Source organism: Cervus elaphus, chromosome 6, assembly GCF_910594005.1.
Source record: "Cervus elaphus chromosome 6, mCerEla1.1, whole genome shotgun sequence".
NCBI lineage: Eukaryota > Metazoa > Chordata > Mammalia > Artiodactyla > Cervidae > Cervus > Cervus elaphus.
Genome location: NC_057820.1, coordinates 46861711 through 46876674, shown reverse-complemented (window position 1 = coordinate 46876674; position 14964 = coordinate 46861711). Strand labels below are relative to the sequence as shown.

The window sequence follows — 14964 nt, the reverse complement described above, 5'->3', positions numbered from 1 at the left end:
ACAAAGTCCTCAGGCAAAGGCTAAATTTCAACTCAAAAGTACAGCAAAGAAAACTGGGACTGGGTCTGTCTTCCAGCAGAATGGGAAAGAGAAAATACTTATCCAGTCCCTGGATTCAGTGAGCTAGCAGCAAGAACCTCGTTTTCTTTTTTTTTTTTTTTTGCTTTATTATTATTTTAAATTTATTTTTACCTTGAGGATAGCTGCTTTACAATGTTGTACTGGTTTCTGCCATACATCAAGACGAATCAGCCATAGGGATACACACGTCCCCTCCTTCTTGGACGTCCTTCCCATCCTCCACCCCATCCCACCCCTCCAGGCTGTCACGGAGCACAGGATTGAGGTCCCCGCGCCACACAGCAAATTCCCACTGGCTGTGTGTTTCACATACAGTAACGTACATGTTTCAGCGCTACACCCTCAATCCATCCCACCCTCTCCTTCCCCGGCTGTGTCCACCAGTCTGTGCTCTGCGTCTCTATCGCCGCCCTGCAAGGAGGCTCAGCAGTGGTTTTTCTGACTCCACGCACACGCATTAGTAAGATGCGTGTCTCTCCGCCTCCACGCGCAGGCGTTAGTAAGATGCGTGTCTCTCCGCCTCCACCCGCACGCATTAATAAGATGCATGTTTCTCTGACTTACTGCGCCCTGTATAACTGGCTCTAGGTTACCCCGCTGACTAGAACCAACTCAAATCCATCCCTTTTTACGGAGCGATATTTCATTGTTTAAATGTACAACGTACTCGTCTGTCGATGGACAGCTAGCTTGCTTCCATGTGCTGGCTGTTGTAAATACTGCTGCAATGAACACTGGGGCACATGTGTCTTTTAGAATTGTGCAAGAACCTCATTCTAAATCCAATGTTCTACAAAGGCACCAAGCTGCCTCCTTGACCATCAGGTGGCACAGGAATCCTGGTCAAAGAGGCCAACTCTGCAAAGTTAAGTAATAGGGTGACTTCAAGTACCTCCCTCACTCTCTCTAGCACAAGCTCAAGGTCTTTAAAACCAGTACCCCCGCCTGACAGCCGGGAATCCCTGCCCTTGGATCAGAGATATTTTAGTCAAGTGCACTGGAAACACCCTGTAATGTACTCATTATGAAACATAAAATAGAAAATTCTGAGGACTCCCCCCCATTCCCAAACAGTGTTGCAATGGGAGAAAGCAGAGGGAACAAGGAGGTCTTCCCAGCAGCATTACTCAAAGTGTTATTAACCCTCTGCCAGAAGCAAAGTTCAGAAACTGAAAACATGTTATAATGATCGCACAGAGTAATTTTCTATCTGATGAGTTTAGTAACAGCAACAATGACCAAAAAAAAAAAAAAAGAAACACCCTAGAGTTGGTGTTTTACATATCTTGGGGTTTTTATTCCATTTTGCAATTAATTTTTTATTGTGGTTTACAAAAATATCAGTCTGTGACAGATGAAAATAAAAATAAAACTGGTCCTTCCCTACAGACTTTGAAAATAATTGCCAACAGCAAAACAGTTGAGTGTGAAAATTGAGCTTGTTTTCTGAAATGTGTGAGTAGCTGCTCAAGCTCACTCTTAATATGAGAGATGCAAACTAAAAATATACTAAGACACCATTTTCCCCCTATTGGCAAAGATCAAAAGGTTTTTGGATAGCACCCTACTTTGGCAAGGGTGGGGCAGCAACAGTCGTACACATTGATAGTGGAGGGAAATTTGGAAAAACTCATCAAAGTTACAAATGCAGATCCATTGCAGGGAAGTCAGCTGACAGATACACCCCCATATACGCAAAATGACGCAGGGACAAAGTTGTTCCCTTTAGCCTTGTTTGTAAAAAGGCATGGAAAACTACCTCCATGCCCATCAGTGGGGGCTGGTTAAGTGAATTCAATACGTTCAGGCAACTGAACACTCTGCAGCCATAAAAAGAGAATGAGGATGCTCTTCACGTAGCAGCACAGACCCAACTCCAAGATACAAAAAGCAAAGGGCAGGTCCAGACTGTTCAGTATATGCTACAAGCACTATTTGTGTTTTTAAAAACAAGGAGAGAAATAAAAACATTCTTGCTTGTATATGCATAAGAAAACATCACTGAATACAAGAGGAAGAAATGGCAAATACTGATGGATGCCACAGACAAGAATCCGAAGGTGAATATAATTGCAACACAGTATATCCTTTTGTACAGTCTGAAAATTTTTTCTACCAGTAACTTATACTCCCTTTTCAAAAACTTTATTTCAAAACTTTTTTAAAAAAGAAACTGAGCTTAGCCACTTCACGTGTTTTCTCACTGCACACCAGATAACACAAAAGGGTATGTTTGCTGGCTTATCAGATGGCTGAAAATCGTTTACTGCATCATGTGCCCTCGTTACTAAGAAAGGGAAAGCACAGCATCCTGACTGATGATTATAAAAGCTTTGCCACATACCAGCAGCCCCGTGTCTTCCAAAATCTCAGTCGGAAATCACAGATTCTTCCTCCTTTTGTCCGCTCCATGCACTTCCCCTGCCCAAGCTTGCCTCTAACTAGAAGCCCCAGTGAGTTTACAGCAAGTCTGCTCATCTCCTTCTTTACTGCTACTCACCAGGAGGAATGGCTCTTAGCATCTTACAGACCCAGACGCCTAACTCACCTGCTCAGCATCACAAAAGCTACAAAGTGGCAGGATCAGGACTGGAACTCGGGACCTTGGATCCCAAGTTCAGAGCTCTTCCCACTACATCCTGTGGACTCCTTTGCTAGTGGGAAGGAGGGGCACTAGAAGAAAACAGCAATAAAATTAAATGGCCAGGTTCTGGGCTAAGCACTAGACATAAATGATGCCACTTACGCCCCCAGTGCCCCAGGGAGGGAGGTGCTCTCATGACCCACATGCCGCGGATGAGAAGCAGAGTCTCTTGAGAGGGTGGAGCATTGACAGCCTCTCACACCCAACCAACCAGATCCGCTCCACACGCTGACCTGTCTCTGGAGGAAGCTCACCAGCCCACAACCTGCAAACCAGTTTAACAGTGTTACTCCGAGAGCCAGTGACACGAACTGCCATAAGGAACTTCTTCTCTGAGCCAGTGTCTCCCAAACCACAGACCATGAATGCCCAAGGAAGGAGAAATAATCTTAGATGGCACAAATATGAACATTTTTTTAACTCTAGCAATTATGCTTGATATGTATTTAAAAAGCATATAACTAGCTCATCAAACCCATTACTTCACAGATGTCTTAGCACAGAATGAGACTGAATTAAAAGAAGCTGAACAGATTTAAGGACAACTGCTAAATAAATAAGTTCAGGTGGTTCACAGATAAAATGAAAACCATGAAGGAAAACAAATTGACATTTGAGAATCACGGGTCTAAGGAAGTGGATCCAATCCACCGTTTTTATCTAGAGGAAGAGAAACTCAGGAATACCCCAGCACACACTACACACGAGTTCTGAATGGCGCTTTATTTGTATTTATTTCATTTCCATCTGCCCTCCACTGTCCACACCACCCAGCCTCTCTTAGATGGACGAGGCAGGACCCCTGTTACCAAAGCATCTTGAAACCTTCTATCAAGGTTTGACCCTGAATAGTTCTGATTACACGTATAGTAGATCAATTAATACCAGATAATTGTTTTGAGCGTGCCCTCTCTCACTGACCTGGTGAACAAACTGGAGAGCTGACTGGGAAAGATCTGTGACCTCTCTCTAGCCCTTGTCACCCCAGAAACAGTGAGAAGGAACCCCACTTCCCCAGCACCTGCAGTCAGAACCAAATCATCTAGTGAACTTTGCCTCTGCTCTTGCCCAGCCTCTTTGTCCAGTCCTGTCTTTCCCCGAAAGCCCACTAAATGTAGATGGCAGGCCAGAGTTACAAGATCCCACTGGTTCCTGCGATGTCAACAGCTCTGTGCTTTGATCAAACTAAAGAAAATGTTCATTCACTAAAAGAGAATTATGAAAAGTAGTATGTGTGAGGGCACCATGGTTAAAAATGCTTCCATAAGCAAGATATCCTTTGATTCTCAACAACAACAAAAAGCTGTGAGGAGGGTATTGCATCATGTCTTTTTGTGTTGTAAAGAGATGGGGGAACAGGCTCTGAGATTTACCAAGCAGGATTTCAAACTCAAACTGCTCCATTTTAGAGTTGTATGGGGGAAAAAAAATGTTTTCCTTGTCTTCCTAGGGTCTTAAGTGTGCTCCCCAAACCAGGAGCATCTGATCACAAGAGAGGGCCCCAGAAAGGCAAAATGTCAGCCCGCTCCTGACATACTGGATCAGAATCTGCATTTTAAACAAGCTCCCCAGGTAATTTCCAGGGACAAGACAATCTGAGGAGCACTGCTTTACTGCAAGGCAATCCTCCCATTCTCCCATGCTGCAGCTCTTCATTCATTTATCCAATAGTTATTTTTTTGTGCGTCTACTACACTGTGCGGAATGCTGGGAAATCCGCAGTGAATAACGTAAACACAGGTCCTGCCCTCACGGGTTGCCAGTCTAACGCAGTGGTTTTTCCACCTTGGGTGCTCACCAGAATCAAAGGTAGCACTAAACAACCAGAAAAGGCAGGTGCCTAAATCCCATCCCAGACCCACCTACGTCTCTATACAGTCAGAAACCGAGACTGAAGCCCTAGATGCTGCTTATCGGAAAAGCTCCAATTCATGCACCTACCTTGGAGAATAAATTGACAATATCTAGGAAAGCTGTGGGCAAGCGTATCCTAAGAGCCGCCTTTTCACTTACAGGACTACATCCTAGAGAAATGGAAGCCTGTGTGCAAAGAAGACAGGAACAAGAATGCTCACTGCAGCAATGCTTCCAGACAGAAATCTGGGAAACTATTCCACTGTCCCTAAATAAGGGAATGAACAAGTAAACCATGGTTAGATCAAAGAACACTGTTAAGGAGCCCTCAGGATGAATAAACAGAAAATAGATGCATGTGTATGTGTGCTCAGTTGCTCAGTCATGTCCAACTCTTTGAGACCCCATGGACTGTAGCCTTCCAGGCTCCTCTGTCCGTGGAATTTTCCAGGCAAGAATACTGGAGTGGGTTGTCACTTCCTACTACAGTGGATTTTCCCAACCCAGGGATCAAACCCGCATCTCCTATGTCTCCTGTACACGTCAATATATTCTCAAATATAACTGTTGAGTGGAAAGAGATAGTTCCAAAAGGCTACATAATTTTATACACACTCATATATGGATTCATAAATATGAAGTATAAAGACATGCATGGCAAACACACACAATCTTCAGGAAAATGGCTAGTTCTAGGAGGAGGGGAGAGGAAAGAGAAAACAGTGGTTAGTGGTTTTTTTCTAAGGTACTTAGTAGATCTGAAAAAAGATCTTAACCAAATACAACTAAACTTTAAGTCTGCTAAATCTGAAGGTTAGAATTTGGGTATCTAATATACATTAAATTACTTTCTTTTTTTCCATACATTTTTGGATGCTAATGTTTTGTGAGTTAGTTTCTTTAAAATTCTTTCAAATGCTTCACAGGGGGTGTAATATATAGTCAGGGCTGGGAATCCCTGTTCTAAGAACATGAAGCAATACAACGCTAGGTGTTCAATATCAGGAAACACATCTATAGAATGGCAATGATCTATAGCTCTTGAAGTTAAATTACTTCCTTAAATAATTTTATATAGATTAAAAAAAAACTTCCATGTGCAGATAGTTTCTGTAAGCTATATATATTTTTTCAGGAGGCAAAGGTAAGTATTACCCAAGGAAAGCAATATTTCTCAAACTGTGATCCTCAGTTCACCTGCAATACAAAGAAGAGGGAGTGAGAAGGGGAGGGAGTATTTATTAAAATGCAGATTCCAGGTTTCCTGCCTTAGACCTACTTAATCAAAATTTCTGAGGGCAGAAACCCAGAAGCTGAATTTTGAATAAAAGAATGCACCCATGGGTGCAACTGTACACTGAAAAACCACTCAAGTATATTTAAGTTACTATTACTCAAAATTTTAAAAACATATGTGTCTGGTATGTCTGGTATAAGGTGACATGCTTCATACTCTGAAAATTAAGGTGCAGGGAATGTTTCCTAAATGCTTGAGATCATAATTCCACAAGTATATGCAAGCAGATCCTGATGAAAACTGGTTTCCCACACAGCGTATCTAACCCTGAAGGACAAAGAAACATATTTCAGGAAGAAGAACGTAACTTCAGATTGCCTTTCTAAATAAAAGAACTTCAAAAAGCAACTGGGTAAACAGGAAAGCTCCACAGGTCCAGCCTTGCTGCTCTTCTCACGGGAAGAGGCCCCGACACCAGAGCCAGATTCAATTAAACAGAAATGGTTAGCACAGTAAGAGATGCCAAATTTCTTCTCTTAGGACCATCTTCTCCATTCTATAGTCCTTTTGCTACAAGTTTCCCATATCTTGTTGACACCTCCTTAGTCTCATCTTCCATTCCATCCTTCTCTTTCTTGACTTTTCCTTTGGTCTCCCCCATGTTCCCCTTCATTTTCCATTTCCCTATGTGCAAACAAAACCAACACCACAGTCCTGACTTTCAAGCCCTGGAAAACCTCTCTGGAGCCCCTGGGTTAAAACAATCCAGTACAGAGAACCCCCTGGAGATCCAGGGGTGAGGACTCGGCACCTCCACAATCAGAGGTCTGGGTCATCCCTGGTGACGGAACTGAGATCCCACATAGGCAGCCAAAAAAGAAACAAACCCACAGCACAGAGTGTGTGTGCATGTTGCGGGGAGGTAAATTAAGAGTTTGGGATTAACATATACACACTATTGCATATAAAATAGATCACCAAGAACCTACTGCATACAACACAGGGAACTATACTCAATATCTTATAATAACCTATAATGGAAAAGAATCTAAAAAACAACGTGTGTGTGTGTGTGTGTGTGTGTGCAGGGAACTATACTCAATATCTTATAATAACCTATAATGGAAAAGAATCTAAAAAACGCGTGTGTGTGTGTGTGTGTGTGTGTGTGTGTGTGTGTGTGCCGAGTAGTGCTCAGTTGCTCCTGTCTGACTTTCTGTAATCCCATGGACTGTAGCCTGCCAGGCTCCTCTGTCTATGGAATTTTCCTGGCAAAAATACTGGAGTGGATTGCCACTTCCTCCTCCAGATTTCCCCACCCAGAGACTGAACCTGCATCTCCTGGTCTCGTGCACCGTCAATGGGTACTTTACCACTGAGCCATCTGGGAATCCCTATAAAAAAGAATAATGTGTGTGTGTGTGTTTGTGTATATACACACACATATGTATAACTGAAACTAACATAACATTGTAAATCAACTATATTTCAATAAGAAATTTTTGAAAATAAAATTTAAAAAAACAGCACAACGAACACATGAAAAGATGTTTGGCCTCATTAGAAAATAAGAAATTGCACATTTTAAACCACAATGATATCATTTCACACCCATCAGAATGGCAAAACTTTAAGTCTAACAATTTTTGAGTGTCTGCAAGCACATGAAGCAACTGAAACTCCCAAACCTGCCTGCTGGAATGTAGATTGGTACAACTGCTTTGAAGAGAAATCAGGTCATATGTTAGAGTCAAAGATGCCCACTCCCTTTGACCCACAGTTTCCCTTCTAGGTAGGTACACCACAGAGAAAAACTAAACAGATGCACAGGGAGACAAGTTCCAGACGGTCATGGCACACAGACAAAATTCTAAAACTAACAAAAAAAATGAATAAATATAACACATTTGTGTGATTATTACACAGTAGTTAAAAACAACCTAGATTACATGCTTGCATTGATAAATCTCAAAATCATAACTTAAAAGCAATTTTGAAGTTGTTCAGTATTACAAGAGCATGTTTAAAACATGAGGAAGCAATACAATATCTAGTGTATGAATACCTACATATCTAGGAAAGGTGTAAAAACACATGATAAACACCAAATTCAGAAGAGTGGTCACTGTCTGGTAGGAAGGGAATGGGGAAATGCTCACTCGTATTTGTAATATTTTATTTCTTCACAGGGTGTAGACACTGAGTGGTCATATTATTCTGCATGCCTGAAATTTATTAGCACCTAGAATGGCAGTCTCACGTCTGAGTTCCCTGAAAGCATTTGAAGGTTCTGAGAGCAGAATCAGAACTTGATGGGGAGAAGGAAAGTTGAACCTATGAATGGAAAGCTGAAACAACCAATAGGGTTCCCCTCTCCCTCTTCAAACTATCCATGGCAAAAACTCATTTTCAGAATTGTGGTAAAATTCCATGCAGAGGACTTGTGACACCCCCAAAATTCTAGGCCGCAATCCCAGAACAGAAACATTCTAAACAGCCTTTCATGCTGACACAGAATTTATTTGCCTGAAGACACTTTTTTCCTGGTTCATTTTTGGGTGGCCTTTTCTTTTAAAAAATCAGCAAAGCCTTTCAAACCCTTAGACTAGCATTTGTGTGTTTCACCACAAATGAAGGTTTATTATAAGAAACTGCATTAAAATATTTAGGCCATTAAAGTTAACTAGACTCAAAGTTAACTTTAACAACTCTCCCAGTAGGTTTGCTTTGGGCTGGCTCCGGGTGAGGGGGGAGGGGGGTAGGCTAGAGATAAAACCACCGAGAGATACCTTTCTGATGATACCAAAGAATTCAATACCATCATAAAACTTCAATTCATTAAAACTAACTAGATAGACTAGGCCCAGTGTAGGGTGAAAAAAGACATATGAACTTTCTTGTTTAGAGAAATTTAGAGAGTTTTCTCTTAATTGCTCAAGAGAATAAAAACTGAAAATTACTTTGTTACTACCCAAACACACCAAAATTCCACATTACTGAAAAATAAATAGGTTTTATTGTTTGGGTGAACTGGAACACACGAAGCTGATATCCAGAAGAGGGTATCACAATCTTTAGTGAAAGTGTAGTTGCTCAGTCATGTCCGACTCTTTGCAACCCCATGAACTGTAGCCTACCAGGCTCCTCCATCCATGGGATTTTCCAGGCAAGAAAACTGGAATGGGTTGACATTTCCTTCTCCAGGAGATCTTCCCGACCCAGGTACTGAACCCGGGTCTCCCGCATTGTAGGCAGATGCTTTACCGTCTGAGCCACCATGGAAGATTTAACTCTAAGTAAATACCGGCTTTCAGCTTTGTTTTCCCATACGATTCCAAGAAAAACAGAGAAGAATCTGTAGACCTAATTGTCAGGTCCTGACCCAACACAAACTCCTTCATGTTAGACCTAAGAGGCCAGAAGAACAGAATGTTTTTTTAAACATTAACCCAGCCCACCTCAGGCTGCAATTTCTAAATCTGACGATTATCAGTGTAGATGCTCACACGTGACCTTAACCTCTCCTAGCTGATTCATTAATTCAACTTAGAGTCTCCAATTATCTTTGACAATGGGAAGGAGTAACAGTAAGAAGAGGAAGAGGCACAGTCCTCTCTCCTCTCAAATTTTGAGGTTTACATATTTTTAAATAATTTTCAAAAAACATTTTCAACTATCGTAAAAATGCCTGCCTCAAATAAGTAACTGACTTTCCAATATAAAATGTCTCTATAAATGTCCTCCAGCTTTATTACAAATTTCTAGTAATTTTACTTTCCCTTCATATTGAGGTGATTTCTATTTAAAAGAAGTCAAATTTGGCACTCACAGTGGTGCGCAATAACATCCTAGGGTTGTTCAATGGATGCTAAAATGGTAATATCTGGTAAATTCAACACAGTTTCAAACAAAGTAGTTAAGTACTCAAGGAAAGAATCTAAGAACTACTACTAAGAAGTTTCTGACAACCAAATACATATATATACACATCAGTTCTACAAGTTGAGAAAGAAACTGTGATCCCAAGAAACACAACAATTTGTTCGATGGCATCATTAGACTCAGGCTTAGCTGGAGAGACACCAAATAGCATAGATTTCAGTTCTAAGTTCTAAGCTCCTCTGACTACAATCATAGAAAATAAAAGAATCAAACTTGAGTCAAATGCAAATTATATTAAAGAAACATCCTACTGTGATCATCAGTTTACTGTACTGCTTCTGAGATTTTGCTCAATCTTTACCCGTGTGGATATCACACTGTACTGAGATAGTTACATCTTTACCAATGTTATACCCACAAGATAAGAAACCATTGAGTTCCTTGGGGACAGCGATTCACCTCACTCAATAACACACCTGCACATAATACGTGTCAACACTAACACAGAGATCCTCAACAGATGGCCATTTTCAGGAACAAAACGTAATCTATTTGACACAAGGCATTTCCTCCATGGAATATTTTACAGCACTATTCACAAACGAAATTAAGATTTGATGATTTAGGCCAATCTGCACCCGGACAAGTCACATTTCTAGAGGGCACATTTGGTTTCTGCTAACAAATGCTTCCTCTTTAGAAAATTCCTCAGGCTTTTCAAACAGAAAATCTACCCCCAAAAAACCTTTCACTTACAGAACTTAAATCCATTAGCCTGGCCAAAATCAGAAGACTATCAACAAGGGACATTTCCTCATGCTTGGTAGCAGCTAATACATTTTAAAAATTACAACATACCAGCCAAACAAGCTTTACTATCTCTGAACCAGACACGCTGTATAGCTAAGGTGACAAGCCCTCAACAAGCTGATCAAGAATCACCATGGCAGGAATTCACACGAAGTGAAATTAAGACAAATGGGAACTTGCATTAAACTGCCAATGGACAATAAAACCTCGGGGGTAGAAGACAAGTAGAGGGATGTGAGTATTTTCCACGACCCCTATATCTAAAACCGGCACAAGAAGTGTAGGGAAAAGAGGTGTTTATTTCTCAATCACACAAGGATTTGCAACAAGGTTTTTCCTGCTCTGCTGGGTCCTTTCCTGTCTGCTGGATAAAACACATCCAGACTCCGGACTAGGTCCTGGTTCACACAAGCCTTATCTAGAAGGATGTACCTTCTATCACTGTTTCTGTGACACACATCAGCCTGTTTAAAATATGCCAGATGATCTCCTTTAAAAAAAAAAAAAGACCAACTGTCACTTCTTCTTACTACAACTCCATTTGGGACCAAATGGAGTTGGGACTGGGAAGGATCAGTTAGAGCCCCAGAGAGAAAAGAAGCGGTGAGAAGAGACCCACAGAAGACCTACCTGGAAACAATTCATCATTGAGTGAAGAATCTAAAGGGAGGTCCAATGAAACTGTATGTCTGAACAAGTGAAAAGACTGCAGTCTCCTGTCACCGAGCCTCCTCTGTGGGAAGCAAGACTGGGAGGGACCAGGGCACCTGAGCAGCCTTATATAAGGGGCGGGGTTAAGGACTCCCACCCCAGTCTCCCTGGAAGGGCTTGGTTTGCATAAACAAGCATTTATCTTAGCAGCTGCTTCCATCAGGTCCAAGAAGACATTGTCCTTTAAACAACTGAAGGTGACATAATAATGAGAAAGATGAAGCTGATCATCAACACCTGACACTCAGTAAGCACTTGCTCCATAGTAGGCTCAGTAATTCCTTTAATGCAACAGTCCCATGAGTAGGAACCATTATCATCCCCTTCTTGCAGACAAGGAAAGCAGGAGACAGAGCAACTGATCCCGGGACAAAAAGCTAGTATATGCTCGAACCAAAACCCTGAACCCAGGAAGTCTGACTTTAGAGCCCAAACTCTTCAAATCCCTTACCCTAGGGTCCATATCGGAACCCCTTACACAGGGTCCATATCGGAATTACAACTCCTGAGTTGTGAATTATTGGTTCCTCAACTCACTTGAGTGATGATCCTAAGTTTGGGGCCTTTTCAAGAACTTCCCATGAGGCGTCAACTCTCCACGGCCCACTCCTCTCATGTCTGCCCTGATGCTTGCCTCTCTGGCTGAGTTTTGTTGGAAACAGGTTGTGACATTCTGCTCAGGTGTGCCAAGAAGGCCCAGCTGCACTGAGGGCAGAAAAGAAGAAAAGCTGGGGGCTGGTTTCACCTCGGCACACGCTAGCTCTCCAGTTTCCAGCCTGCTCCAATACAGAGAGGTGTCACCACACACAAGCGGGACGGGAACAGCACCACGGACGGCTTCACTGCCCTGTAAGCCCACAGCCGCCCCAGCAGGCATCAAAGAGAGTGTTAGAGCTGCTCTGGCTTCTCAGCTCCCCTCAGGAGCTGGTCTTCGCAGACAGAGAAACCGAGAAGCAAGGCATCACCTTTTCACTGCATCAAGCAACACTAACGCCACTCGACAGGAGGGAGCAGGGGACCTGTCTCCGCGTGGAGAAGGAAGAGAGGAAATGGAGACCCGCCAGGAGCCACCCACCACGTCTAACTGGTCCCTTGCCAGTGTCTTTGCAGCTGTCGCTCCGGGAAGGCCCAGCTTTTGCTCTGCCCACCACAGCAGTAGCCACGTCCAGCAGCGCTGAAAACTGAAGCCAGCGCCAGTGGGTCTTGATTCCATCCCTGAGTAACACATGGCTCCTTAATGCTCCTTTCCCACGTGTTAATCTTGCAGGAGAATGTGGGACAGAAGATTTAAAAAGCTGGGTGATGGGGGAAGGGTAGCCAGATCACCTTACTCCCAGTCTTCTCAATCAAGCCTCCTCAGATTCCCTTTGGCGGCCTGTGTCTTTAGCTTGAGAGAGGTTTCCCCAAACTGGCATTAAAAGAGCATGTGTTCCATCCAGCTGGAGGGAGGGGAGACGGGATGCGGGCGGGGCGGGGGTGGTCCTTGGACAGTCAAGGCAAAGCACACACCCTCTTGCACCCTCTCGTGCACAGAAAGGCAGTGCCTCACTCCAGGGGGCAAGCCGTGCTCCCTAAGGCTCTGACAAGTGGAGCTATCAGCAGGCGGCACCCTGGGGCCCCTAGGGCTGGAGGCTGTTCCTGGAGAAGCTGAGAAGGAAGGCAAAGCAATGGGAGAAATACAAGTGAACGTGATCACGATGCCGTGGGCCCCGTCCTCACCGGAGCCCAGCAATGTCCTCTTGCTGCGTCCACGCCCACCGGTCCACACTTGGGTCTACAGGGAATCAGGCAGGATGACCCTGGAGACCTCCTCCACGCCCCCAGCCGGCTCCCATCCTCAGGACCTTTAAATGTCACTGCCTTATGACCTTGTCCCCCTTTCACAGATGGGGAAACTGAGGCATCCACAACAAATGACCGTGCTTTCCCAAACCAGGTAGAAGTTCACTTCCCTAACCACAATTTTGCACTTTTTTTACATCTCTATCACATTTCAGATTTCTCCAGACACACCGATTGCCTCTGCAAAGTGAATCTTAAATACAGTTCAAAAGAGTGAACTCAAAAATGAGATAAGGGCGGTCAGGGAGAGCGGCAGGGCTTTATCTTCGGCAAGAACACGGTGGGCGTCCCCCCACCCACCCCAGCCTCTCCTCCAACCTGGTCCCCCGGGACGTCCGGGTTCGGCCTACCCCCTCCCCCCAAGACGCTCCACCGCAACCCGAGGGCGGAGGCGCAGCGGCGCAGGGACGCGCGGGCGGGCTCCCGGGTCCCGGGGCCGAGAAGGGGGCGGGGGGCTCTGGGCCCCTCCCCCGGCAGCTCTCGGGGCCGCGACCGGCCCGCCCAGCCCGGGGGCCGGGAACTTCTGGCGGCGCCGCGCGGCCCCCGCCGCCCCCACCCCCACCGGCCGCTCGCCGGGCGTGCAGCTCGGGTTTCCCTTTCTTCGCCTCCCCGCGCCTGGGGCGCGACCCTCGAGGCGGCGGCGGCGACCACTCACCATATTACAGATGGAGGCGATGTTTCGGACAGTCATTAGTCTAAAGGTTACAGCGATCCCGCACCGCCATCTTTACAAGGGGAAAACAGCACCGGCCATGGTGGAGCGCTCGCGGGGAGGCCGGGCGCGGCGGCGGCGGCGGCGCGGAGGCGGCCTGGGGTCCGGCTTTCAGTTTGGCTGGGAGAAGGGAGGCCGGGAGGGAGGAGAGGAGGCGGGGAAGGCGGGGAAGGCGGGAGGCGGGCGGGAGAGCGGAGGGGCGGGGAGTGGCGGAGCGAGGGAGCCTGGGCCGCGGCCGGCGGCGCCGGGAGGAGGGGCGGCCCAAACGCCGCGTGCAGCCCGCGCGCCCTGAGCGCTCGCGCCGCGCTCCGGCCCCGGCCCGGCCCGGGTCCCCGCGGCTCCTCCTCCCGCCTCCTCCGGCCGCCCCGGCTCGGCTTTTCTCTTCTCTCTCGGCGTCCCGCTTCACTCCGAACGGGCTGGAGAGCGCGGCCAGGCCCTGGCTCGCGCAGCTGCCGGCGGCCTCCTCCGCCCAGCCCCGGCCCGCGGCGCCGCCGGGGAAGCGAGGACCGAGCCCGCGCTGGGTGTCGGCCGGCGGAAGGTGCAGCGCGCGGGCTGGGGACTCGGGGCCGCTTTCTCTCTTCACTTGTTCTTTCCGGCCGCGCGGCCCGCAGCAGCCCCGCGTTTTCGCGTTCGGGCGAGTGGAGGAGGCAAGGGGCAGGGGTGACTACGTCCAACTTTTCGTTTCTCCCCGGGTTTCCAGCTAGATGGCAACGGCGGGGACCCACGAAGTAAACGGGGTCAGGACACGGGAGTGCCGAGAGCCCTTGGCCAGCCGGGTCGAGGGGACGGGAGCCTGGGCCGAGGCGCGCTCGGGCAGTGGGGGACTGTAGCAGGTACAAACGGGAAGTCTCGGGTCTGGGCAAGGACTAGGGACGGTCCAGGGAGTGATGGAATCTGGAAAGAATGAAAAGCAAACTTTTCCGCGTCTTCTAGAAAAACCTACTTCTCTCGGGGCCACCCAACTTCTTTAGGTTTGGAAGGTCATTGTATTGGCTTATACACACTTCCTGCACACACAGTCGTGGTTTTTGAAAGCGCGAATCTACACCATTTAGTGGTTCTGTTCTGTGAAGTGGAGGAGCCCATTTCCGAAGGTGTGAAACAGTTCTCATACAAAGTTGGCAGTTTTATGCTTTCAACAGAGAAGTCGTACGAGGGAAACGCCTGACAATTCTTAAACCCATATATTTA

At 45.9% G+C, this 14964-nt stretch overlaps 1 protein-coding gene across 1 annotated transcript in view; it reads right to left on the bottom strand.

The window, feature by feature from the left end:
- Window positions 1–13899, bottom strand: part of USP46 (ubiquitin specific peptidase 46) — a 62927-nt gene extending 49028 nt beyond the window's left edge. The window contains exon 1 of the mRNA XM_043906788.1: window positions 13717–13899. Within this exon, the coding sequence (XP_043762723.1) occupies window positions 13717–13752 (36 nt within the window). The 5' untranslated portion in view covers window positions 13753–13899. The remainder of the gene's footprint in view (window positions 1–13716) is intronic.
- Window positions 13900–14964: the final 1065 nt, after the last annotated feature.